Source organism: Oncorhynchus kisutch, linkage group LG13 (genome assembly GCF_002021735.2).
Source record: "Oncorhynchus kisutch isolate 150728-3 linkage group LG13, Okis_V2, whole genome shotgun sequence".
Classification (NCBI taxonomy): Eukaryota; Metazoa; Chordata; class Actinopteri; order Salmoniformes; family Salmonidae; genus Oncorhynchus; species Oncorhynchus kisutch.
This window is the reverse complement of record NC_034186.2, coordinates 74,823,657-74,847,325: the sequence shown is the minus strand read 5'-3', so window position 1 is coordinate 74,847,325 and position 23,669 is coordinate 74,823,657. Positions and strand designations below refer to the sequence as shown.

General features: G+C 46.0%; 1 protein-coding gene across 3 annotated transcripts; it reads left to right on the top strand.

Annotated features, from left to right (window-relative positions):
* The first annotated feature begins 5,941 nt into the window (after window positions 1–5,941).
* Window positions 5,942–23,445, top strand: LOC109883759 (SET domain bifurcated histone lysine methyltransferase 1). 3 transcript variants are annotated; one of them, XM_031787358.1, is made up of 25 exons: window positions 5,942–6,057; window positions 7,074–7,277; window positions 7,468–7,637; window positions 7,782–7,825; window positions 9,698–9,803; window positions 9,923–10,096; window positions 10,222–10,426; window positions 10,570–10,643; window positions 10,841–11,031; window positions 11,269–11,398; window positions 11,739–11,892; window positions 12,439–12,582; window positions 12,758–13,094; window positions 13,194–13,455; window positions 13,918–14,008; window positions 14,158–14,274; window positions 14,365–14,534; window positions 19,433–19,690; window positions 19,835–19,996; window positions 20,532–20,704; window positions 20,941–20,960; window positions 21,127–21,251; window positions 21,728–21,981; window positions 22,630–22,718; window positions 22,886–23,445. In XM_031787358.1, the coding sequence occupies exons 1-25, from the start codon at window positions 6,041–6,043 to the stop codon at window positions 23,001–23,003; spliced, it is 3,789 nt and encodes a 1,262-aa protein (XP_031643218.1). In that variant the 5' UTR covers window positions 5,942–6,040; the 3' UTR covers window positions 23,004–23,445. The 3 variants fall into 3 exon arrangements, with proteins under 3 accessions (XP_031643218.1, XP_031643217.1, XP_031643219.1); XM_031787357.1 differs by having other exon boundaries at window positions 21,127–21,266; XM_031787359.1 differs by lacking the exon at window positions 5,942–6,057 and adding an exon at window positions 6,549–6,762 and having other exon boundaries at window positions 21,127–21,266.
* The last annotated feature ends 224 nt before the right edge of the window (window positions 23,446–23,669 follow it).

The following is a 23,669-nucleotide window of genomic DNA, read 5'->3' as shown; positions in this document are numbered from 1 at the left end:
GCACAACTATGACAACACAACCAACAAAAACGGGTCACAACTCCTGCAGCTCTGTCGCACGCTGGGTATGTACATAGTCAATGGTAGGCTTCGAGGGGACTCCTATGGTAGGTACACCTATAGCTCATCTCTTGGCAGTAGTACTGTAGACTACTTTATCACTGACCTCAACCCAGAGTCTCTCAGAGCGTTCACAGTCAGCCCACTGACACCCCTATCAGACCACAGCAAAATCACAGTCTACTTAAACAGAGCAATACTCAATCATGAGGCATCCAAGCCAAAGGAACTGAGTAACATTAAGAAATGCTATAGATGGAAGGAATGCAGTTTGGAAACCTACCAAAAAACAATTAGGCAACAACAAATTCAATCCCTTTTAGACAATTTCCTGGGTAAAACGTTCCACTGTAATAGTGAAGGTGTAAACTTGGCAGTAGAAAATCTTTACAGTATATTTGACCTCTCAGCTTCCCTATCAAATCTAAAAATCTCAAATAGAAAACCGAAGAAAATTAACATTAATGACAAATGGTTTGATGAAGAATGCAAAAATCTAAGAAAGAAATTGAGAAACCTGTCCACCCAAAAACATAGACACCCGGAAAACCTGAGTCTACGCCTTCACTATGGTGAATCACTAAAACAATACAGAAATACACTACGGAAAAAGAAGGAACAGCATGTCAGAAATCAGCTCAATGTAATTGAAGAATCCATAGACTCTAACCACTTCTGGGAAAATTGGAAAACACTAAACAAACAACAACAAGAAGAATTATCTATCCAAAATGGAGATGTATGGGTAAACCACTTCTCCAATCTTTTTGGCTCTATAACAAAGAATAAAGAGCAAAAACATATACATGATCAAATACAGATCTTAGAATCAACTATTAAAGACTACCAGAACCAGCTGGATTCTCCAATTACATTGAATGAGTTACAGGACAAAATAAAAACCCTCCAACCCAAAAAGGCCTGTGGTGTTGATGGTATCCTCAATGAAATGATCAAATATACAGACAACAAATTCCAATTGGTTATACAAAAACTCTTTAACATCATCCTTAGCTCTGGCATCTTCCCCAACATTTGGAACCAAGGACTGATCAGCCCAATCCACAAAAGTGGGCACTAGAAAAGTCTGCAGCACCCGGCCTCACCCTACTAGAATCCGAAGTCAAATGTCTGCTGTTTACTGATGATCTGGTGCTTCTGTCACCAACCAAGGAGGGCCTACAGCAGCACCTAGATCTTATGCACAGATTCTGTCAGACCTGGGCCCTAACAGTAAATCTCAGTAAGACCAAAATAATGGTGTTCCAAAAAAGGTCCAGTCACCAGGACCACAAATACAAATTCCATCTAGACACTGTTGCCCTAGAGCACACAAAAAACTATACATACCTTGGCCTAAACATCAGCGCCACAGGTAACTTCCACAAAGCTGTGAACGATCTGAGAGACAAGGCAGGAAGGGCATTCTATGCCATCAAAAGGAACATAAATTTCAACATACCAATTAGGATTTGGCTAAAAATACTTGAATCAGTCATAGAGCCCATTGCCCTTTATGGTTGTGAGTTCTATGGCCGCTTACCAACCAAGACTTCACAAAATGGGACAAACACCAAATTGAGACTCTGCACGCAGAATTCTGCAAAAATATCCTCTGTGTACAACGTAGAACACCAAATAATGCATGCAGAGCAGAATTAGGCCGATACCCACTAATGATCAAAATCCAGAAAAGAGCTGTTAAATTCTACAACCACCTAAAAGGAAGCGATTCCCAAACCTTCCACAACAAAGCCATCACCTACAGAGAGATGAACCTGGAGAAGAGTCCCCTAAGCAAGCTGGTCCTGGGGCTCTGTTCACAAACACAAACACACCCTACAGAGCCCCAGGACAGCAGCACAATTAGACCCAACCAAATCATGAGAAAACAAAAAGATAATTACTTGACACATTGGAAAGAATTAACAAAAAAAACAGAGCAAACTAGAATGCTATTTGGCCCTACACAGAGAGTACACAGCGGCAGAATACCTGACCACTGTGACTGACCCAAACTTAAGGAAAGCTTTGACTATGTACAGACTCAGTGAGCATAGCCTTGCTATTGAGAAAGGCCGCCGTAGGCAGACCTGGCTCTCAAGAGAAGACAGGCTATGTGCTCACTGCCCACAAAATGAGGTGGAAACTGAGCTGCACTTCCTAACCTCCTGCCCAATGTATGACCATATTAGAGAGACATATTTCCCTCAGATTACACAGATCCACAAAGAATTCGAAAACAAATCCAATTTTGATAAACTCCCATATCTACTGGGTGAAATTCCACAGTGTGCCATCACAGCAGCAAGATTTGTGACCTGTTGCCACGAGAAAAGGGCAACCAGTGAAGAACACACACCATTGTAAATACAACCCATATTTATGCTTATTTATTTTATCTTGTGTCCTTTACCATTTGTACATTGTTAGAACACTGTATATATATATATATAATATGACATTTGTAATGTCTTTATTGTTTTGAAACTTCTGTATGTGTAATGTTTACTGCAAATTTTTATTGTTTATTTCACTTTATATATTCACTTTATATATTATCTACCTCACTTGCTTTGGCAATGTTAACACATGTTTCCCATGCCAATAAAGCCCTTGAATTGAATTGAATTGAATTGAATTGAATTGAATTGAATATAGACTTAGTTTGACAACAAAACAAAACAATCAAAATGAAAGAAAAGCTGATCAGGACAAAATAAAGGTAGAGGAATTGCAAAAGAATATGATGCCTTGGTGGCAATTCACTTGAGACGGTGGTGGAAACTGATCCTGAACAAAAAGATGCAGATTGCTTCCTGTACTCTGATGCCACTAGAGAGACACTCACACAAGTGGAGAGTACATCAACCCTATGCAAATAAGAGAGAGAGAGAGAGAGAGAGAGAGAGAGAGGGGAGAGAGACAGCAGAGAGAGAGAGAGAGAGAGAGGGGAGACAGAGCAGGAGAGAGAGAGAGAGCAGAGAGAGAGCAGAGAGAGAACAAGAGAGAGAGAGGGGAGAGAGAGAGCAGGAGGGAGAGCGAGAGAGGAGAGAGACAGCAGAGAGAGAGAGAGAGCAGAGAGAGAGCAGGAGAGAGCAGGAGAGAGAGCAGGAGAGAGAGAGAGAGAGAGAGAGAGAGAGAGAGAGAGAGGGCTGGAACCTGAGCAGTATGGTCCAGAGGGAAAGGCATTGAAGCAAGAGGAGATTCACACAACTTAACTTAAACTGAACAGGAAAACAGATCCTAACACGACGTAGATAGAGAGAAGACTAAAGAGACGTCTTCTAGAGAAGCATAGACAGCATTAAGACCCTTCATTAGAACAAGCTACGATTCTATGTTGTTAGGACAAGTAGATAGATACAAAAGGACGGACGAGAGAGAGAAAGTTTGGATTCTAGTGTTGTCCAACACCAAGTGGCAAAGGACACTTTAAAAAAGGCTTTCTACCTATATATTTGTTTTTACCTTGTCAGTCTGCATCAGTCTCATTTGGATACGAGAACTCATGGACCCTCCTCTCCTGCCGGTGGCCAGGATGGAGGTGGACGTGGACCTGGGCTTTGCTCTCTTCTTTGTCTTCCTACTGTGTTCCTTCCTGCTGTTCACCATAGTGCGCTGTGCCCAGATGGTCCTGAACCCCTACAGCGCCATCTCTGTCGCCGCATACCAGAATACGGAGGAACAACCTGAGGAGTGACCTCAGTCCACACTGGGCAGGAAATAATGTGAGCATAGTGGAAGAACCCTAGCCCAACTGTGGCTAGTGTGCTGAAGGTGGGAAGTTTGGTTTCATAGTTAGACTTGTGGGAATCAAGAGGAGCAGGAAGCACATGAAGGGAGTGGTACTTAAAGGTTTGGAGAATTCATCAGTCCACAGATCTGGAGATGAACATCACACACCATGATAACCTGGAAAACAGGAGCAAATGGGACCATGAGGATTTCAAATTGTTACAGTACAGTTTCTGTTTAGGCAATGTGCTTTTGGGAAAGTCTACAGTTGTCAGCATGTCATGGACCAGAGTCAGATAAACGTAGGAATGACCACCATTTTAGTTTTTGTATTCCTAATCAGCCACTGTCATATTCACATCTGCTTTCCATTCAAACAAATAGGCGAAGCCATGAGAGAAAATTACATGACAATAAAAAGCATACTTGAATGTGTTTAATTTGTGATGTTTTTACAATATGCAGTCTAGGTTATAATAATAATAATTGATTACATTTCTATAGCGCTTTCCATAGAGTCTCAAAGCACTTGAAGAGCAAAAAACTAACTAGCAATATAATAATATATCATGACATGTCAAGCAATAGAGGCCAAGTCTTTGAAAGCTGCAACTTCTGAAGAAGGAAAGGGTCATTTCATGGCTTGAGCATAAGGAGCTGGTAAGAGGGTGGTTGATGATTTCATGGCTTGAGCATAAGGAGCTGGTAAGAGGGTGGTCGATGATTTCATGGCTTGAGCATAAGGAGCTGGTAAGAGGGTGGTCGATGATTTCATGTCATTTTCAATAAACATAATGCATGTTAATTGCCAATAATTAATGAGAGTTAAAAGTAAGGGATGGGGTAATGGGAAGAACACAACAATTGAAGAAGGAGCCTACATGTATTCAGTCTGACTGTAAGCAGAGCATTGGTGGAGGGAAAGAGGTCCAGTTTATTTCTTTTCGGGAGGTATGATGATGCGATAGCTTAAGAATTGCGCTGTTAAGATCAGAGATATGTCTCCTGGGTATACACCTTCGTTCGAGGTGCACATACCTATGTCTCCTGATTACAAACCAAGTAATATTACTTATAGGTCTTCATGCACTCTTGAGAATCTTGACGATCTCTAAATGGAGTCAGACAGCAGTGGTGAGCACTCTGAGGTTGAGCCAGTCCAGGATTACCTGCAGCGACAGAGCAGGCACTTCGAGTCACACAGCCCGGGGCTCAACCGGTGGTGTGCTTTGCTCTCCGGAGCAGGGTACCGCTAAAAGGGGTGATAGTGTTGAGTATAGAGGTGGACGAAATGAAAAGGAATATTCCTAGTGTTTGTGACGCCTGCCGTTTGGTGAGACGTAGACCTGGTGGCAATGGCGAGACTGACAATACCCTGTCAGTTTTGTTGAGCTTTGACACAGAGTTTCTACCTCATAAGGTCTGGTTAGGTTATATTAGATTTTCTGCGAGGGCCTGTTTCGAACCCACTTTGGTGCTTTAAGTGCCAATGATTCGGACACATTGCAGCAGTGAGATCCCACAAGGGAGATCCCACAATGTAAAAAATGTGCAGGAGGGCAGTCAGAGGGAGTGTACAGTTGGCATAGAGAAAGCCCTGTCTGTCAATTGTGGGGGTTCCCATGCAGCTGTGGATCTGAAGTGCCCTGTGAGAGGGAGACAGGTTGAGATTGCCAGAGTTCATGTGGGGCAGAAAGTTTCCTATGCTGAGGCAGTGAAGAGAGTAGAGGATAGCCCAATGGTGAGTGGATCGACTGGGAAGCCACCAGTGAGTAGACCTGAAGAGAGAGAGCCAGAGAAGATGAGTTTTTAGAAAGGCTGGATTTATTGCGTAATAGCCATGGTGATCAACTGCATTGATGGAGTGGAAATCACAAAAGATAGATGGTAGTTGCAGCAGCAAATATTTGTGTGTGAGATTTTAGTGCAGAAGATCGACAGGAAGTTTTGAGAGAAGGGTTCCATCCGACCAGGCTGACAGCCTGCAATGCTGTAGGATCGTTTAGTGCCAAAGTAATGGGATGGGCTGATGGTTTTTGTGGATAGTGTATAGCAGGGTTTGATGGTGCAATTTAAGTTTTACCCCATTTCCCTTTTTTGATCAAAATGTGCAATACGCATTCCGACCTGCTAAGGGCAGCAATTCGCAACACAGCGTCTAGTCTGCCGGAAAGCCACAGGAAGAAGTTGTATGCGGGTTATTGTGAGTGGTCTGTAGCTGTCTAGCTGAATGACTGGATAAATGGACAATAATGATGGGTGAGTTCATTAACTTCCAATAAAAATGGTCTCGATTCATAAACAGTTTTTAGTTGCAGATGCATTATACGGTGAGCGGATATAGATTTAGAGAAGGCAACTACAAAAGACTGAACTGCTTGTTAGCATAGCTAGCTAGTCTGCCTCCCCAGCTCAGTAACGTTAGCTTGCTAGTGAGGTAACTTTCGAATTGGCAAGATTGTTTGAATAAACTCAACTTGTCCGATAAATGTAGATCCACTGTGATTACGCGCACAAAATCACTTACTTTAAAAAGTGCATTCCCCCTAGGAATGTAATCTAAAGCTACTACAGTACAATATTTCTGACTGCTAAACGTGTCTTCTCCGCTTACCGCTGTGTGGTAACCTTTTGCCGATGTGACGTTTGGTAGTTGTAGTTTAAATTGTTCACTAAGAGGCTATTTCCCCTATGTTAGTATGATATACAAATGGTGTAAAAGGTTTTGGATTACAATAGCTTTCATTCCAAATAACGAGTTTCAAAGGTTTATTTGGGTCTTCTAAGATGAGTTAAATACGTTTATTTATAAGACTACAACTACCACGAGCACGGTCGATGTCCCTGGACAGTGGTCCCTCATTTCAAAACAATGCGACGATCACATCAAATTGAAAACACCAATGCATGACCTTTGTTACAATGTAAACTACCTAGGGTGATATTTTAAAAAACATTGTACAGGTGAGTTTTAGTCCCAACGTGTTTAATCGGCCCTGAAATTACAACAATGTTCAGAATACCGTGTAGTTGGCTTGCTAGCTAGTTAGCTAACACTAGCTTGATCAGTCACAATGTAATCTTAGCTAACTCCATAAAATCTCTCTCGCTTTCTTTGCCTCATCTTCACTCCGTCCTTTCTGTCTCTGCCTCCTCCCCTTCTACGCTCCTTCCGTTGTTTTCTTACTCTCCCTCCCTGTATGTCTCAACACCGGTCTCTCCATCGTTCTCTGCCTGACCCCCGTTCCATCTCTCTCACTCCTGTCTCCCCCCAGGATGGAGGTGGAGGGCTGGGACTCTGGTCTGGAGGAGGAGCTGGGTGTGTCTCTGGAGGAGCTGAGTAAGTGGATTGAGGAGGAGGTGGAGAGGAGCGAGGCAGTCCGCCAGAGGAAGGCCCAGCTGGCTGAGCTCAAAGAATGGGTGGAGCAGAAAGAGAAGGAAGAGGAGGTGGTGGACAAACTCTTCAACAATGCCAACCGGTGAGTGTGTGTGGGGGGATGATGTTTTGTTTCTTTCTTTCTCAGGTCCATAGTAGATTGGAAGACTTTGGGGTGTGTGTCTCTGTGTCAGGTCTACAGAAGAATGTGAGGCCCGGCTTACTGTAAAATAGGACTGGTGTGTGTGTTACCGACTGTGATTCTCTCCATTGTGTGTGTGTGTGTGTTTCAGGTCCATAGTGGAGTGTGAGGCGCTGGTGAAGTCCACCTACAGTAAAATGGGTCTGGTCTACAAGGAGAGCTCTTCAGAGGATGAGGGTGGAGTGGGAGGGGTTCAGTCCTCTGATGTCATAGAAATTGACGATGATGATGACGATGATGATGTCATCGCTGTGGGCTTACGTACGTACTGCCACTTACTCCCAGTGAGCTAAACAATATGTTTACCAAAGGAAACCTGTCCAGAGGGGCAGCTCGAGGATAAGACACAGGAGTGAATGTCTAACCTGGTTTATTTTCTCTCTTCTCTGACCTCTTTCCTCTCAGTGGTTCCACCCAAGAAACCTGGGATACCTGTCCAGGATGCAATGGTGAGAACAAATAATTAGTCACACACACACACACTCGTGTTAATTGAATGTGTATTAATTGACCCTGTTATCTGCAGATTTCCAGTGTTCCTCCCGGTGTTAAAGGATGTCTCCCTCTCTCTCTCTCTTCCCCATACATACATACATAAATACATACATAAATACATACATACAGTGGGGCAAAAAAGTATTTAGTCAGCCACCAATTGTGCAAGTTCTCCCACTTAAAAAGACGAGAGGCCTGTAATTTTCATCATAGGTACACTTCAACTATGACAGACAAAATTAGAGAAAAAAAATCCAGAAAATCACATTGATTTTTAATGAATTTATTTGCAAATTATGGTGGAAAATAAGTATTTGGTCACCTACAAACAAGCAACATTTCTGGCTCTCACAGACCTGTAACTTCTTCTTAAAGAGGCTCCTCTGTCCTCTACTCGTTACCTGTATTAATGGCACCTGTTTGAACTTGTAATCAGTATAAAAGACACCTGTCCACAACCTCAAACAGTCACACTCCAAACTCCACTATGGCCAAGACCAAAGAGCTGTCAAAGGACACCAGAAACAAAATTGTAGACCTGCACCAGGCTGGGAAGAATGAATCTGCAATAGGTAAGCAGTTTGGTTTGAAGAAATCAACTGTGGGAGCAATTATTAGGAAATGGAAGACATACAAGACCACTGATAATCTCCCTCGATCTGGGGCTCCACGCAAGATCTCACCCCGTGGGGTTAAAATGATCACAAGAATGGTGAGCAAAAATCCCAGAACCACACAGGGGGGACCTAGTGAATGACCTGCAGAGAGCTGGGACCAAAGTAACAAAGCCTACCATCAGTAACACACTACGCCGCCAGGGACTCAAATCCTGCAGTGCCAGACGTGTCCCCCTGCTTAAGCCAGTACATGTCCAGGCCCGTCTGAAGTTTGCTAGAGAGCATTTGGATGATCCAGAAGAAGATTGGAAGAATGTCATATGGTCAGATGAAACCAAAATATAACTTTTTGGTAAAAACTCAACTCGTCGTGTTTGGAGGACAAAGAATGCTGAGTTGCATCCAAAGAACACCATACCAACTGTGAAGCATGGGGGTGGAAACATCATGCTTTGGGGCTGTTTTTCTGCAAAGGGACCAGGACGACTGATCCGTGTAAAGGAAAGAATGAATGGGGCCATGTATCGTGAGATTTTGAGTGAAAACCTCCTTCCATCCGCAAGGGCATTGAAGATGAAATGTGCCTGGGTCTTTCAGCAAGACAATGATCCCAAACACACCGCCCGGGCAACGAAGGAGTGGCTTCGTAAGAAGCATTTCAAGGTCCTGGAGTGGCCTAGCCAGTCTCCAGATCTCAACACCATAGAAAATCTTTGGAGGGAGTTGAAAGTCCGTGTTGCCCAGCAACAGCCCCAAAACATCACTGCTCTAGAGGAGATCTGCATGGAGGAATGGGCCAAAATACCAGCAACAGTGTGTGAACCTTGTGAAGACTTACAGAAAACATTTGACCTCTGTCATTGCCAACAAAGGGTATATAACAAAGTATTGAGATAAACTTTTGTTATTGACCAAATACTTATTTTCCACCATAAATTGCAAATAAATTCATTCAAAATCCTACAATGTGATTGTCTGGATTTTTTTTATCTCATTTTGTCTGTCATAGTTGAAGTGTACCTATGATGAAAATTACAGGCCTCTCATCTTTTTAAGTGGGAGAACTTGTACAATTGGTGGCTGACTGAATATTTTTTTTGCCCCACTGTACTGTACATACATACAAACAAATACTGGTGGTAGTTAAAATTCAGAAAGAAGTTTGAACGATATCCACATGTATGTGTTCATTGTTTGTGTGTCCTGTAGTTTAAGGAGGCGTCTGCAGCTCTCCAGCGTTCCTCCCAGCAGGTGTTGAAGCTGGCCCAGACAGTCAACAAGAACTCTTCTTCCGGGCCTGCTATACAACAGCCAGGTAATGACACCAATGTGCAATTATGTGTCTGTGATTGATGTATACCTCCGGGTCATGGCAGTGTCTTTGTGTGTGTACATACTGCACAAACGTTCATGTGCGTTTTTTATTTTGTGTAGGTGGCCCAGTGCCCATGCCAGCAGTGTTTGTGTCCCAGGCCACACCCAGGAACACACCCACCCAGCCTAACCCCTCCCTGAAGGATGATGAAATCAGACTGGAGATGAGTCTTCTGGGAAAGAAACGTACCAAGACCTGGCACAGTGGAATGCTCATCGCCATCAACCCTGTCGGTGAGACATGCATACACACACCTCTCCACACACACACACACACACACACACACACACACACACACACACACACACACACACCTATGCACGTGGTGAAGTTTGACATTGAATGTGTGTGTTTGTAGGTAATGGTTACAGTAAGTACAAGGTGAAGTTTGAGAACAAGGGGAAGAGTCTACTGTCTGGGAACCACATAGCGTTTCACTACCACCCCACCCTGGAGAGGCTATACGTGGGAGCCAGGGTGGTCGCCAAGTACAAGGACGGCAACCAGGTCTGGCTCTACGCTGGCATCGTGGCAGAGATGCCCAACAACAAGAACCGCATGAGGTGAGAAGCTGTGTGTGTGTGAGCATGTTTCAAATATCCTCTGTGTGTCTGGTGAAGGGTTGTGAAGCTGTATCAACAGTTGTCTATGTGTGTTTGGTGAAGGGTTGTGAAGCTGTATCAACGGTTGTCTATGTGTGTTTCAGGTTCCTGATCTTCTTTGATGACGGTTATGCCTCCTACGTGACCCTGCCTGAGCTCTATCCTGTCTGCAGACCAAGTAAGAACCCTCCTTTCTGTCTTCATGTCCTCTTTCCTTTCAATATGCTCTCTTTTCTCCTATCAATCTGGTTTTGGGATGTGACCTCAGCTTACCCTCTTCACATCTTCTCTCACCATCTCTCCTCTGCCCCTCTGCCCCATTGTCTTCTCTCACCATCTCTCCTCTTCCTCTCCCCATCATATTTTCTCCCCCAGTGAAGCGTACATGGGAGGACATAGAGGATGCATCGTGTAAAGACTTCATAGAGGAATATATAACATCATACCCCAACAGGCCCATGGTGCTGCTGAAGGCAGGCCAGGTCATCAAGACAGAGTGGGAGGGGACATGGTGGAGGAGCAGAGTGGAGGAGGTGGACGGCAGCCTCGTCAAGATCCTCTTCCTGGTATGATGACATCATCACTGGGATTTGATTACCAGCCAACATTATTTATAGTCTGATTTAACATGACGGTCGCAGCATGTTATAAACAGGGATAGTTTAGTTTCTGGTTTTGAATCACATTTTTATACTTCTGCAGACACTCAACAAAATATGAAAATAAGGTAAGATAAAGCAATTAAATGACTGAAAAGTCATCTCTGTGGTAATCCGTTTGTATGGTTATTTTTTCTCCTTCAGGATGACAAGCGTAGTGAGTGGATCTACCGCGGTTCAACCAGGCTGGAGCCCATGTTCAACCTGAAGACCAACTGTGCCAACACCCAGGAGAAGAAGATGGCTGGCCAGCAGAGGACACGCCCCAGCATGGGTAACACTCACTCTATTCAATCAATCATTTAATATATAAACAATCAAACCAATCACTTAACCAATCAATCCATCTTTAATAACCCAGCAGGATCACATATTATACTGTACATGCTTCTACACCTGCATTGCTTGCTGTTTGGGGTTTTAGGCTGGGTTTCTGTACAGCACTTTGAGATATCAGCTGATGTACGAAGGGCTATATAAATACATTTGATTTGATTTTGATACATGACGGAACCTTGACCTGTCCTTCATTGGATAACTAGTCTCTACTTCATTGGATAACTCTAGTCTCTACTTCATTGGGATGTCGTTAACCATTTGCTCTCTCTCTGTAGGAGCATTGAGGACCAAGGGCCCCGTGGTCCAGTATCACAGTGGGGGGAACACCATAACCCCCAGTGGGACCCCCACTAAATCCCCCCATCCCCTCTCCCCACCCTCCTCTATCCCTCCTACACCCTCCCAGCCCAATCAGCTTGCACGAACAGAGTGAGTATCACAGACACAGTTTAAATCTTGTGACATTCCTTGAAAATTGACATCCTCTCTCTCCTCTCGCTGCTACATTTACCCCTTTTCTCCCTGATCCCCCCCTTCTTCCCTCCTGTTCCTCTCTCTCCTTTCGCTGCTACATTTACCCCTTTTCTCCCTGATCCCCCCTTCTTCCCTCCTGTTCCTCTCTCTCCTCTCGCTGCTACATTTACCCCTTTTCTCCCTGATCCCCCCCTTCTTCCCTCCTGTTCCTCTCTCCTCTCGCTGCTACATTTACCCCTTTTCTCCCTGATCCCCCCCCTTCTTCCCTCCTGTTCCTCTCTCTCCTCTCGCTGCTACATTTACCCCTTTTCTCCCTCATCCCCCCTTCTTCCCTCCTGTTCCTCTCTCTCCTCTCGCTGCTACATTTACCCCTTTTCTCCCTGATCCCCCCCTTCTTCCCTCCTGTTCCTCTCTCTCCTCTCGCTGCTACATTTACCCCTTTTCTCCCTGATCCCCCCCTTCTTCCCTCCTGTTCCTCTCTGTCTCCCACACCCTCAACAGTCCTAAGTATCAGATGGCTAAGAAGAGTACTTCTCCATACATTCCCACGCCAGGAGGCTCTCGCATTGGATTGGCCAGTAATAGCCACACCCCTAAAGCCATGCAGCCCCAACCTCCAACTGGTTCTCCTGGAAACTCATCCAGGTGAGAGAGGGGACAGGAAATGTATGAACCTAAAAAAAAAATCTAATCTGCATTAATTAGGTCCCTTCACCTTCTGCTATTGAACATAATCTCTTACTAAAGAGCCACACTCACAAATATGCAGTTTTATAGGAATCTATTCGTAACTCTACTTCACTCTCGCACCCCCCTCCAGAATGTATGTCCTTCAGACTGGCAACATCCAGACTCTCACGTCCCTACAGCCTATCCAACACCAGCAGCAGTCTCTGCCCCCTCCTCCCCAAGCCCCTCCCACCGCCCCCGCACCTGCAGTGACCCCATACACCTTCAGTAATGACCGGATTCCCCACGAGCCCTCGTACCGCGCCCCCACAGACCGCATCTTCTACCTGCCTCACACCTGCCAGCCTGCTTGTCTCAACCGTATCCGGCCCTCCAGACCAGATATGCACCGGGGCAGGAACCCCCTGCTCACCCCTCTACTGTACGAGTTCAGACGCATGACGGGCCGACGGAGAGTCAACCGCAAGGTAAAGACAGAAAAAGAGCTTTGAGAAGTATTATCTTTGGATTGGATTATAATAGGGGGACAGATTTTGGTATTAACTATCTTTCATCCCCCCCGTCAGATGTCGTTCCATGTGATCTACAAGTCTCCTTGTGGGCTGTGTCTGCGCAGCATGGCAGAGATCCAGCGCTACCTGTTCCAGACGCGCTGTGACTTCATCTTCCTGGAGATGTTCTGCTTGGACCCCTATGTCCTGGTCGACCGGCGCTTCCAGCCCCAGAAGCCTTACTACTACATTCGAGACATCACCAACGGCCGCGAGGACATTCCCCTGTCCTGCGTCAACGAGATCGACATCACACCACCCCCCGACGTGGCCTACAGTGAGGAGAGGGATTTCTCAATCAGTATATAGGCCTTGAGTTACTATAGAGGCCTCAATCAAACGATGACCCATCAGAGCGCTAGGTCTTCCTGTATAGTACAGGCCAATGGTGGTGCACTAGCTACACAACATGTAAGGGAAGGGGGAAACCTAGTCAGTTGTACAACTGAATCCATTCAACTGAAATGTGTCTTCTGCATTTAACCCCTCTGAATCAGAGAGGTGCGGGGGGGCTGCCAGAATTGGACATTCTTCAGCGCCCAGGGAACAGTGGGTTAACTGCCTTGCTCAGGGGTAGAACGGCAGATTTTTACCTTGTCAGCTCAGGGATTCGATCTAGCAACCTTTCGGTTACTGACCCAACGCTCTAACCACTAGGCTACCTGGAATAGGGAGTCAATTGAGATGAAGGGTGAAGAATTCCTGAAGACGTCAGTGACTGATGTCTGTGTGTTCCCAGGTAAGGAGCGTATCCCTGAAGACGGAGTGTTCATCAACACCAGTCCTGAGTTCCTGGTGGGCTGTGACTGTACCGACGGCTGCAGGGACAAGTCAGTACTATGCCTCTTGACCTTCTGACCTTCCTGTGACCCCCTCATCTGGGCTCTGTCTTAGATTTCACATGTCCAATTGTTAAATCAGGGAATAACTCATTTAGTCAATTGAAATTGTTGAAATGGAGATTGTGTGTGTTGTGTAGGTCCAAGTGTTCGTGTCACCAGCTGACCCTGCAGGCCACAGCCTGTACCCCTGGAGCACAGATCAACCACACGGCTGGATACACACAAAAGAGACTGGAGGAGTGTTTGCCCACCGGGTGAGAGACGCACACAAACAACACACACAGCCACAAACACAGACATCCCTCTTACTAATCTCTCCCCCTCTCCGTCCTTCCCCCTCTCAGGATTTATGAGTGTAATAAGCGTTGTAAGTGCTGCAGTCAGATGTGTACTAACCGTCTGGTGCAGCACGGTCTGCAGGTGAGGCTGCAGCTCTTTAAGACCCAGAACAAAGGCTGGGGCATCCGCTGTCTGGACGACGTGGCCAAGGGGTCCTTCGTCTGTATCTACGCAGGTACGTCGCTGGGTGGTGTGGTGGAGGAGGGGACAGAGCGGTGTGTACCGGTATTCACATTGCATTACATGTAGGACGTGGACTGCATAATAAGACCAGTCATTAACATTCATAACAGCACATGGCTCCTTGTCAGTGTATATAATTGTTTAAATGCCTACATGTGAATGCAGAATGAATACCAACGTAGAAAGTCTTGTCCTATTTCCTTTACTTCCCTTCTTCTCTCTCCTCTCCTCTCCTCACATCTCAATTCAATTCAGGGCTTTAATGGCTTGGGAAACATGTTTATATTGCCAAAGCAAGTGAAATAGATAATAAACAAAAGTCAAATAAACAATCAACAATTAGCAGTAAACATTAGTTTCAGAGGATTAGAGCCATTTGAAATATCATATTATGGCTATCTACATCTACAACTTTATAATATAAATATGGCCTTTATTTACAATGATGTTTGTTTTTCACTGGTTGCTCTTTTCTTGTGGCAACAGGTCACATCTTTCTGCTGTGGTGTCTCACTGGTATTTCACCTAATAAATACAGGAGTTTATCCACATTTGATTTGCTTTCAAATACTTTGTGGGTCTGTGTAATCTGAAGGAAATATGTGTCTCTCATATGGTCATACATTTGGCAGGAGGTTAGGAAGTGCAGCTCAGTGTGTACATAGCCTGCCTTCTCTCAAGAGTCAGGTCTGCCTACGGCGCCCTCACTCAATAGCAAGGCTATGCTCACTGAGTCTGTACATAGTCAAAGCTTTCCTTAAGTTTGGGTCAGTCACAGTGGACAGGTATTCTGCCACTGTGTACTCTCTGTTTAGGGCCAAATAGCATTCTAGTTTGCTCTGTTTCTTTGGTAATTCTTTCCAATGTGTCAAGTAATTATCTTTTGTTTTCTCATGATTTGGTTGGGTCTAATTGTGTTGTTGTCCTGGGGGTTTGTGAACAGAGCCCGAAGACCAGCTTTCTTAGGGGACTCTTGTCTAAGTTAATCTCCCTGTAAGTGATGGTTTTGTTATGGAAGGTTTGTGAATCGCTTCCTTTTAGCTGGATGTAGAATTGAATGTCTCTTTTCTGGATTTTGATCATTATCGGCATAATTTTGCTTCTGCATGCATCATTTGTCCCATTTTGTGAATTCTTGGTTTGTGAGCGTACCCCAGACCCCTCACAACCATAAAGGGCAATGGGTTCTATAACTGATTCAAGTGTTTTTAGATGGAACATAAAATTCGACATCCTAATTAGGATCTCGAATTTTATGTTCCTTTTGATGCCGTTGAAGGCACTTCTTTCCTTGTCTCTCAGTTCACAGCTTTGTGGTAGTTACCTGTGGTGCTGATATTTAGGCAGAGGTATGTATTGTTTTTTGTGTGCTAGAGCTACGGTGTCTCGGTGGAATGTGTCTTTGTGTTCTTTTGGCATCTGGACTTTTTTTGGAACAGCGTTTTTGTATTACTGATATTTTACTGTCAGGGCCCAGGTCAGATTCTGGTAGGGTGAGGCCGGGTACTGCAGACTGTCAGGGCCCAGGTCAGATTCTGGTAGGGTGAGGCCGGGTACTGCAGACTGTCAGGGCCCAGGTCAGATTCTGGTAGGGTGAGGCCGGGTACTGCAGACTGTCAGGGCCCAGGTCAGATTCTGGTAGGGTGAGGCCGGGTACTGCAGACTGTCAGGGCCCAGGTCAGATTCTGGTAGGGTGAGGCCGGGTGCTGCAGACTGTCAGGGCCCAGGTCAGATTCTAGTAGGGTGAGGCCGGGTACTGCAGACTGTCAGGGCCCAGGTCAGATTCTGGTAGGGTGAGGCCGGGTACTGCAGACTGTCAGGGCCCAGGTCAGATTCTAGTAGGGTGAGGCCGGGTGCTGCAGACTGTCAGGGCCCAGGTCAGATTCTGGTAGGGTGAGGCCGGGTACTGCAGACTGTCAGGGCCCAGGTCAGATTCTGGTAGGGTGAGGCCGGGTACTGCAGACTGTCAGGGCCCAGGTCAGATTCTGGTAGGGTGAGGCCGGGTACTGCAGACTGTCAGGGCCCAGGTCAGATTCTGGTAGGGTGAGGCCGGGTGCTGCAGACTGTCAGGGCCCAGGTCAGATTCTGGTAGGGTGAGGCCGGGTGCTGCAGACTTTCAGGGCCCAGGTCAGATTCTGGTAGGGTGAGGCCGGGTGCTGCAGACTGTCAGGGCCCAGGTCAGATTCTAGTAGGGTGAGGCCGGGTGCTGCAGACTGTCAGGGCCCAGGTCAGATTCTAGTAGGGTGAGGCCGGGTACTGCAGACTGTCAGGGCCCAGGTCAGATTCTAGTAGGGTGAGGCCGGGTGCTGCAGACTGTCAGGGCCCAGGTCAGATTCTAGTAGGGTGAGGCCGGGTGCTGCAGACTGTCAGGGCCCAGGTCAGATTCTAGTAGGGTGAGGCCGGGTGCTGCAGACTGTCAGGGCCCAGGTCAGATTCTAGTAGGGTGAGGCCGGGTGCTGCAGACTGCCCTCGCCAATTCCTATATATGTTATGTTATGTGGGCTGCAGCCCTGTCTCACCCCACAGCCCTGTGGAAAGAAATGTGTGTGTATCTTTAGTCAATATTAACTGTACACTTGTTTGTGTACATGGATTTTATAATGTTGTATGTTTTTTTCCCCCCCAACACTGCTTGCCATTAATTTGTATAGCAGACCCTCATGCCAAATTGAGTCAAAAGCTTTTTTGAAATCAACAAAGCATGAGTTTTGTTTAGGGTGTGCAGGGTGAATATGTGGTCTATCGCACAGTAATTTGGTAAAAAGCCTATTTGACATTTGCTCAGTACATTGTTTTCATTGAAGAATTGTACGAGTCTGCTGTCAATGATATTGCTTAGGATTTTCACACGGTTGCTGTTGATGATGCGTATCCCACAATAGCTATTGGGGTCAAGTTGTCTCCACTTTTGTGGATTGGGGTAATGAGTCCTTGGTTCCAAATATTGGGGAAGATGCCAGAGCTTTGGATGATGTTTAAGTAGAGCCAGTTGGAAGTCTGTATATTTGATCATTTCATTGAGGATACCATCAACACCACAGGCCTTTTTGGGTTGGAGGGTTTTTATTTTGTCCTGTAACTCATTCAATGTAATTGGAGAATCCAGTGGGTTCTGGTAGTCTTTAATAGCTGATTCTAGATCTGTGATTGATCATGTATATGTTTTTGCTGTTTACCCTTTGTTATAGGGCCAAAAAGTTTGGAGAAGTGGTTTATCCATACATCTCCATTTGGGATAGATTATGCTTTGTGGTGGTTATTTTTGTGTTCCAATTATCCCAAAAGTGGTTAGATTCTATGGATTCTTCAATTACATTGATCTGATTTCTGATGTGCTGTTATTCTTCTGTATGGTTTTAGTGATACACCATAGTGAAGGCGGAGACTCAGGTTTTCTAGGTCTCTATATTTGTGGTTGGGTAGGTTTCTCAATGTCTTAGGTTTTTGCGTTCTTCATCCAGCCATTTGTCATTGCTTTGAACTTTCTTTGATTGTCTGCTTGAGATTTTTAGATTTCATGGGGAAGCTGAAAGGTCGAATATACTGTTTCGGCTTTCTGCTGTTACAGTGAAATGTTTTGTCCAGGAAGTTGTCTGAATTTGTTGTTGTTTGGTAGGTTTCTACACTACACTTTTCTATAGCATTTCGTAATATTGTGCAGTTCCTTTGGCTTTGATGCCTCATGATTGAGTTTTGCTCTGTTCTAGTAGACTGTGATTTTGCTTGTGGTCTAATAGGGGTGTCAGTGGACTGACTGAACTCTGGGTTGAGGTCAGTGATAAAATAGTCTACAGTACTACTGCCAAGGGATGAGCTATAGATGTAGCTACCATAGCTACCATAGGAGTCCCCTCGAAGCCTACCATTGACTATATACATACCCAGCGTGCGACAGAGCTGCAGGAGTTGTGACCCATTTTTGTTGGTTGTTTTGTCATAGTTGTGTCTAGGGGGGGATTTTTGGGAGGATATACTGTCTCCTCCAGGTAGGTGTTTGTCCCCCTGTGTGCTGAGAGTGTCTGGTTCTTGTCCAGTTCTGGCATTTAGGTCACCACAGACTAGTACATGTCCCTGGGCCTGGAAATGGTTGATCTCCCCCTCCAGGATGGAGAAGCTCTTATCGTTAGTATGAGGATTCTATTGGGGGAATATAGGTAGCACACATGAGGACATTTGTCTCTGTTGGGATAGTTTCCTTATTCATTTCTGGCCAGGTGTAAATTGTTCCTCTTTTGACTAATTTAATAGAGTCCGTTGGCTCAGCGCTACACCAAGTTAGCATTCCCCTGAGTGTCTTTCCTGTTCCACACCTGGTAGTTCAGTGGATGGGACTACCAGCTCTCTGTAACCTAGAGGGCAACCAGCGGATTTGTTTCCTCTATACCATTTGAAGATTACAATGTCTGTATTTCCACTTTATTTGTAGTCTGGGTTCCTGTTCTTTAGACCAAAGGCAGATGACCTCAGACATGGTATATTCCAGGATGAGATAGTAAAACCTTTGTGTTCCATAGTGTCTAGTGTTGTTTTCATGTGGTTTTGTCCCGCACGTCCTCCCTCCCTCCCTCCCTCCCTCCCTCCCTCCCTCCCTCCCTCCCTCCCTCCCTCCCTCCCTCCCTCCCTCCCTCCCTCCCTCCCTCCCTCCCTCCCTCCCTCCCTCCCTCCCTCCCTCCCTCCCTCCCTCCCTCTCATCCCTCCCTCTCATCCCTCCCTCTCGTCTCTCCCTCCCTCTCGTCTCTCCCTCCCTCCCTCTCGTCTCTCCCTCCCTCCCTCTCGTCTCTCCCTCCCTCCCTCTCGTCTCTCTCTCACTCTCTTCTCTCTCTCCGTCTCTCTCTCCCTCCCTCCCTCTGGTCTCTCTCTCCCTCTCTTCTCTCTCTCCCTCTCTCCCAGGTAAGATTCTGACAGATGACTTTGCGGACAAGGAGGGTCTGGAGATGGGTGATGAGTACTTTGCTAACCTGGACCACATAGAGAGTGTGGAGAACTTCAAGGAAGGGTATGAGAGTGAGGCCCACTGTTCAGACAGTGACGGGAGTGGGGTGGACATGTCCAGGCTGAAGAACCCCCCCTCGTCCTCCCTGGCTTTGCAGAACAAGAACCTTCCCAAACCCCCCCAGAGAACCAATGCTGCCAACCCCGCTGGCAAAGGTGAGGGGTCACAGTTTAGTCTGGCTTTTACTTTTGACCAGAGCCAAAGTAGTGCACTATATAGGGATTATGATGCCATTTAGGACTCTCATAGGGTCTGAAATGACACCTTTTGTGGTTTTACGACTTCCTTCTCTCCGTCAGCGCGGGGTGCTGGTGGCGACTCCTCTAAGGATGGGGATAGTGATGAAGAGTCGAACAACGACAAAAGTTCAGACGACACGTTTGTGAAGGACCCCTACTACAGCTCCAGCTCTGTGTGGAGGAGCTACACCACCCGTCGCCAGGCCAAGGGCGTCATGGAAGGTGTGTGCGCACTTAACTGAACCCCCAGTTGTCACGCTGGGCCTGCAGTAGGAAGTTATGTTAAAGGCCCACTGAAGTCAATGTGATATATATATATATTTCTACACCGAGGTTGGTGTAAGAGCTATTTGAAAAGACCTCCTGAAAGGTCAGCCTGTTGCGGTGGGATGGAGTTTTGTCCTGCCTGATGACATCACCAGGCGGTTAATGAGTTAATAAGAAAGAGTTCCAAACATCTCTGCCAATAACAGCTAGTTATCTGTTTCCTCCTCCCCGTTTGCCAGGATCAACTGGGGATCCTTAATAAATACACACATACAAATACCCTCAGACAGTCCTAGCAAGATTCATGCTTGAGAAATTGCCGTTTTCTAGAAACATTTATTACATTCTTTACTATTTTAATTGAAAACAATCACAGTAAGATACTTAATTGTTACCCAGATATATTTGATATTGAGAAAAACAGCTGAACCATTTTACATGTAGCCACGTGATGTAAAATTATATTTATTTGATCTGCCCCCCCATCCAGGGAGCCAGGACAGTAAGGATGGGATGAGTGTGTCAGTGGGGGGAAAGGAGGACAGGAAGCCGCCCCCCATGCCAGAGGAGAGTGGGAAGAGTAAAGTAGCGTCCTGGCTCACCAACCAACCCTCTACCTCCCAGGCCACCGTTAAGATGGAGGGACTGAAGATAGAGAAGAAGGTAGGGGGGGGGGGGGTGTGAGTAGCCCATATCCATCTCAGCTATCTTGTGTAGATCCTATTACATATATTATGAGAAATCGATCAGCCTCGATCTCTTGCTTTCATCTCCTGGTGTTCTGATTGGGCACCCTCTCATGTGATGATTGATTCCTTCTCATGTTTATTCATGAGTGATTTGTGTTCTGGTGCTCTGGTTGGATACTGATACACCTTCTCCTGTGTTCTCTGTTCTAGGAGCCCGGAGACCAGAAAAGGTACGTAATGAATGATTGTGAAATGTAATTTCAACCTATTTAACTCTGGCTTGGCCCTTTTAGGCCTGTGTTGCACAATATCAAATATACCTGGTAGAATGTGCCATATGAATAACATTCGATAACGTTGAGTGACTCTGTAAGTGTGTTTTTGCGCCCTCCGCAGTCAACAATCGGTGAAAACTGAGGGAGGGAAGAGACAGGATGTGATGACGCTGTCGGACAGTGATGACGTCCAGACCATCAGCTCTGGATCTGATGACAACAAGGAGAGAGAGAAACGCACACAGGGTGAAGATGGGGGAGGTAGGGAGAGGAGAGGATGGGGGAGGATGGGGGAGAAGAGGAAGGCAGAAGGGAAATGCACACGGGGAGAAGATGGGGGAGGTAGGGAGAGGAGAGGATGGGGGAGGTAGGGAGAGGAGAGGATGGGGGAGGTAGGGAGAGGAGAGGATGGGGGAGGTAGGGAGAGGAGAGCAAGGCAGAAGGGAAATGCACACGGGGAGAAGGGAAGGCGGAGGAAAACGTGCACCGGTTTAGGAGGAAATTGGAGGGGGGAGGAAGAATGGGAGAGGATGAGGGGGCAGGGGGGAAGAAGAAGAATGGATGGAGGGGAAAACACAGGTGAGGAGAGGGGGAAGTTGGGGCTGTGGGTTCATAGATCTGTGTTTTATCAGGTATTGCCAGACCTGTTCATGTGGTGCTTCTCCCTGAATTGACCCTTTCTCTTCTCCCCTTTGTCCTCCTCTCCTTGCCTCCTGTCTCAGGTGCGGTGAAGAGGCAGGTGGCTGTGAAGTCCACGCGAGGCATTGCTCTGAAGAACTCCCATGGCCTGATGGTGAAGACTGGAGGGGCTGGGATGGGGCCAGGGGGAGGCCCGGGGGGCCACGGAGGGGCACAGGGTAAGGGTGGGGACGGGGGAGACAGTGGACCTAAAAACACACGGCAGTTCTTCGATGGTGAGGAGTCCTGCTACATCATCGACGCCAAGCTGGAGGGCAACCTGGGGCGCTACCTCAACGTGAGTGTGATATGTGTGTGTCTCTTTCCATTAGCTGGTAATAGCTGGCTTTTGTCTGATTTTAAAATAAATGCATAAAAAAGCTGATAAAATTTCCGCCCTCCAATAGAAAAAATCCCAGTGCAAAGTTTTTGCCTATTCATTGATGTAAATACAGTTGACTGGTCATCCTTATCGGTCTATAGGGACATTTGTATATTTTTGTGGAATGTAATTGGCTCGTGTGTACAGTATATTGGTTATGCATCTTATCACACACGTACAGCATACAGATAGTCTTTTAGTGGAACATCTGTCAGACAGCGGAAGAGCTGCTGCTGCTGCAGCATCTTGTGCTGCTTTCAAGACACCTGGGAACTTGTAAAAATACAAGGTCAAATCATGACGTCCGTGAACTTCAGGTTGGAAAGTCGGAGCTCTAGAAAGAGACCCGAGTTGGAATTCCGTGTTGGTTGACCATTCCAAACAAATTTTCTGAGTTGGAGCTAGTTTTTTTTCTCCAGGTCCCATTTATCTTGAACTCACTGAAGTCAGAGATTTCCGAGTTCCTATGCTTCATCAGCGCGCAACATTCCAGTTTGCAATGGAGACTATATGCATTTTGACAAAGGGAATTAAGCTCTCTCTCCTCATCTCTCCCCCTTACAGCATAGCTGCAGTGCTAACCTGTTTGTCCAGAATGTGTTTGTAGACACACACGATCTGCGTTTCCCCTGGGTAGCCTTCTTCGCCAGCAAGTGAGTGTTCTGTATTAGACATGGTTACATAGACTTGGTAGAACCCTGTTCCTCTGATAAAGAAACATGTATTATTTGAAATGTGGTTTTGTGTTGAGCACTTGTGAATGTTGCGCGTTGACCACTGACTCGTCCACTAAAGTGTGTGTGTGTGTGTGTGTGTGCAGGCGTATCCGGGCAGGGACCGAGTTGACATGGGACTATAACTACGAGGTTGGCAGTGTGGAGGGAAAGGAGCTACTGTGCTGCTGTGGCTCAACAGAGTGCAGAGGAAGACTGCTATAAGAGACCACCCTCTATACCTCCATCTCATCCCTCTATTTCTTTATCTTATCTCTGAGTGCAGAGGGAGTTCTGCTGGAAGAGACCTCTAACTCCGTCTCCTCTCTGAGTGTAGAAGAAGCCTGCTGTAAGGACACACTATGCTAGATGGGACACCTGCACCAATGAGTCTCTGTCCATGTTCCTCCCCCTCTATCATTTTTTCTGAATTGTTTGGCTGCCTATTGCTGACGTATTGTAATTCTTTACTGTTTTGTCTGTATGCCCAGTTGTCTGTATGCCCAGTTGTCTGTATGCCCAGTTGTCTGTATGCCCAGTTGTCTGTATGCCCAGTTGTCTGTATGCCCAGTTCTCTGTATGCCCAGTTGTATTTGACTGTCTGTGAATTCAGATCAAACTGTGCTCTTCTCACAACTGAATAAAATCCTGTTTTCTACACATTCCACATAGTTAATGTTTTATGCAGAAGGATTTCAGTGTACCTCAGGCCTAGATATCATTTGTGCTCATTACATCTGTAGTAGTGTTTCCCTCAAGAAAGCAGGAAGCCACTTTCATAGACACTGGAGTCAGTCTCTCAAAGCCACCAGACACACTGGAGCAGCCTGTTAGTGATGTTGGATTCAGTGTCTGTAGATGAGCCCATGTGGACATGGGTCTTCATACATG

What these genes read in the sequence shown, in the direction of transcription:
- LOC109883759 (XM_031787357.1), top strand. An exon ending in TACCTGTCCAGGATGCAATG is followed by an intron (nt 7,826 to 9,697) that starts GTGAGAACAAAT and finishes TGTGTCCTGTAG; the next exon opens with TTTAAGGAGGCGTCTGCAGC. An exon ending in CTATCCTGTCTGCAGACCAA is followed by an intron (nt 10,644 to 10,840) that starts GTAAGAACCCTC and finishes TTTCTCCCCCAG; the next exon opens with TGAAGCGTACATGGGAGGAC.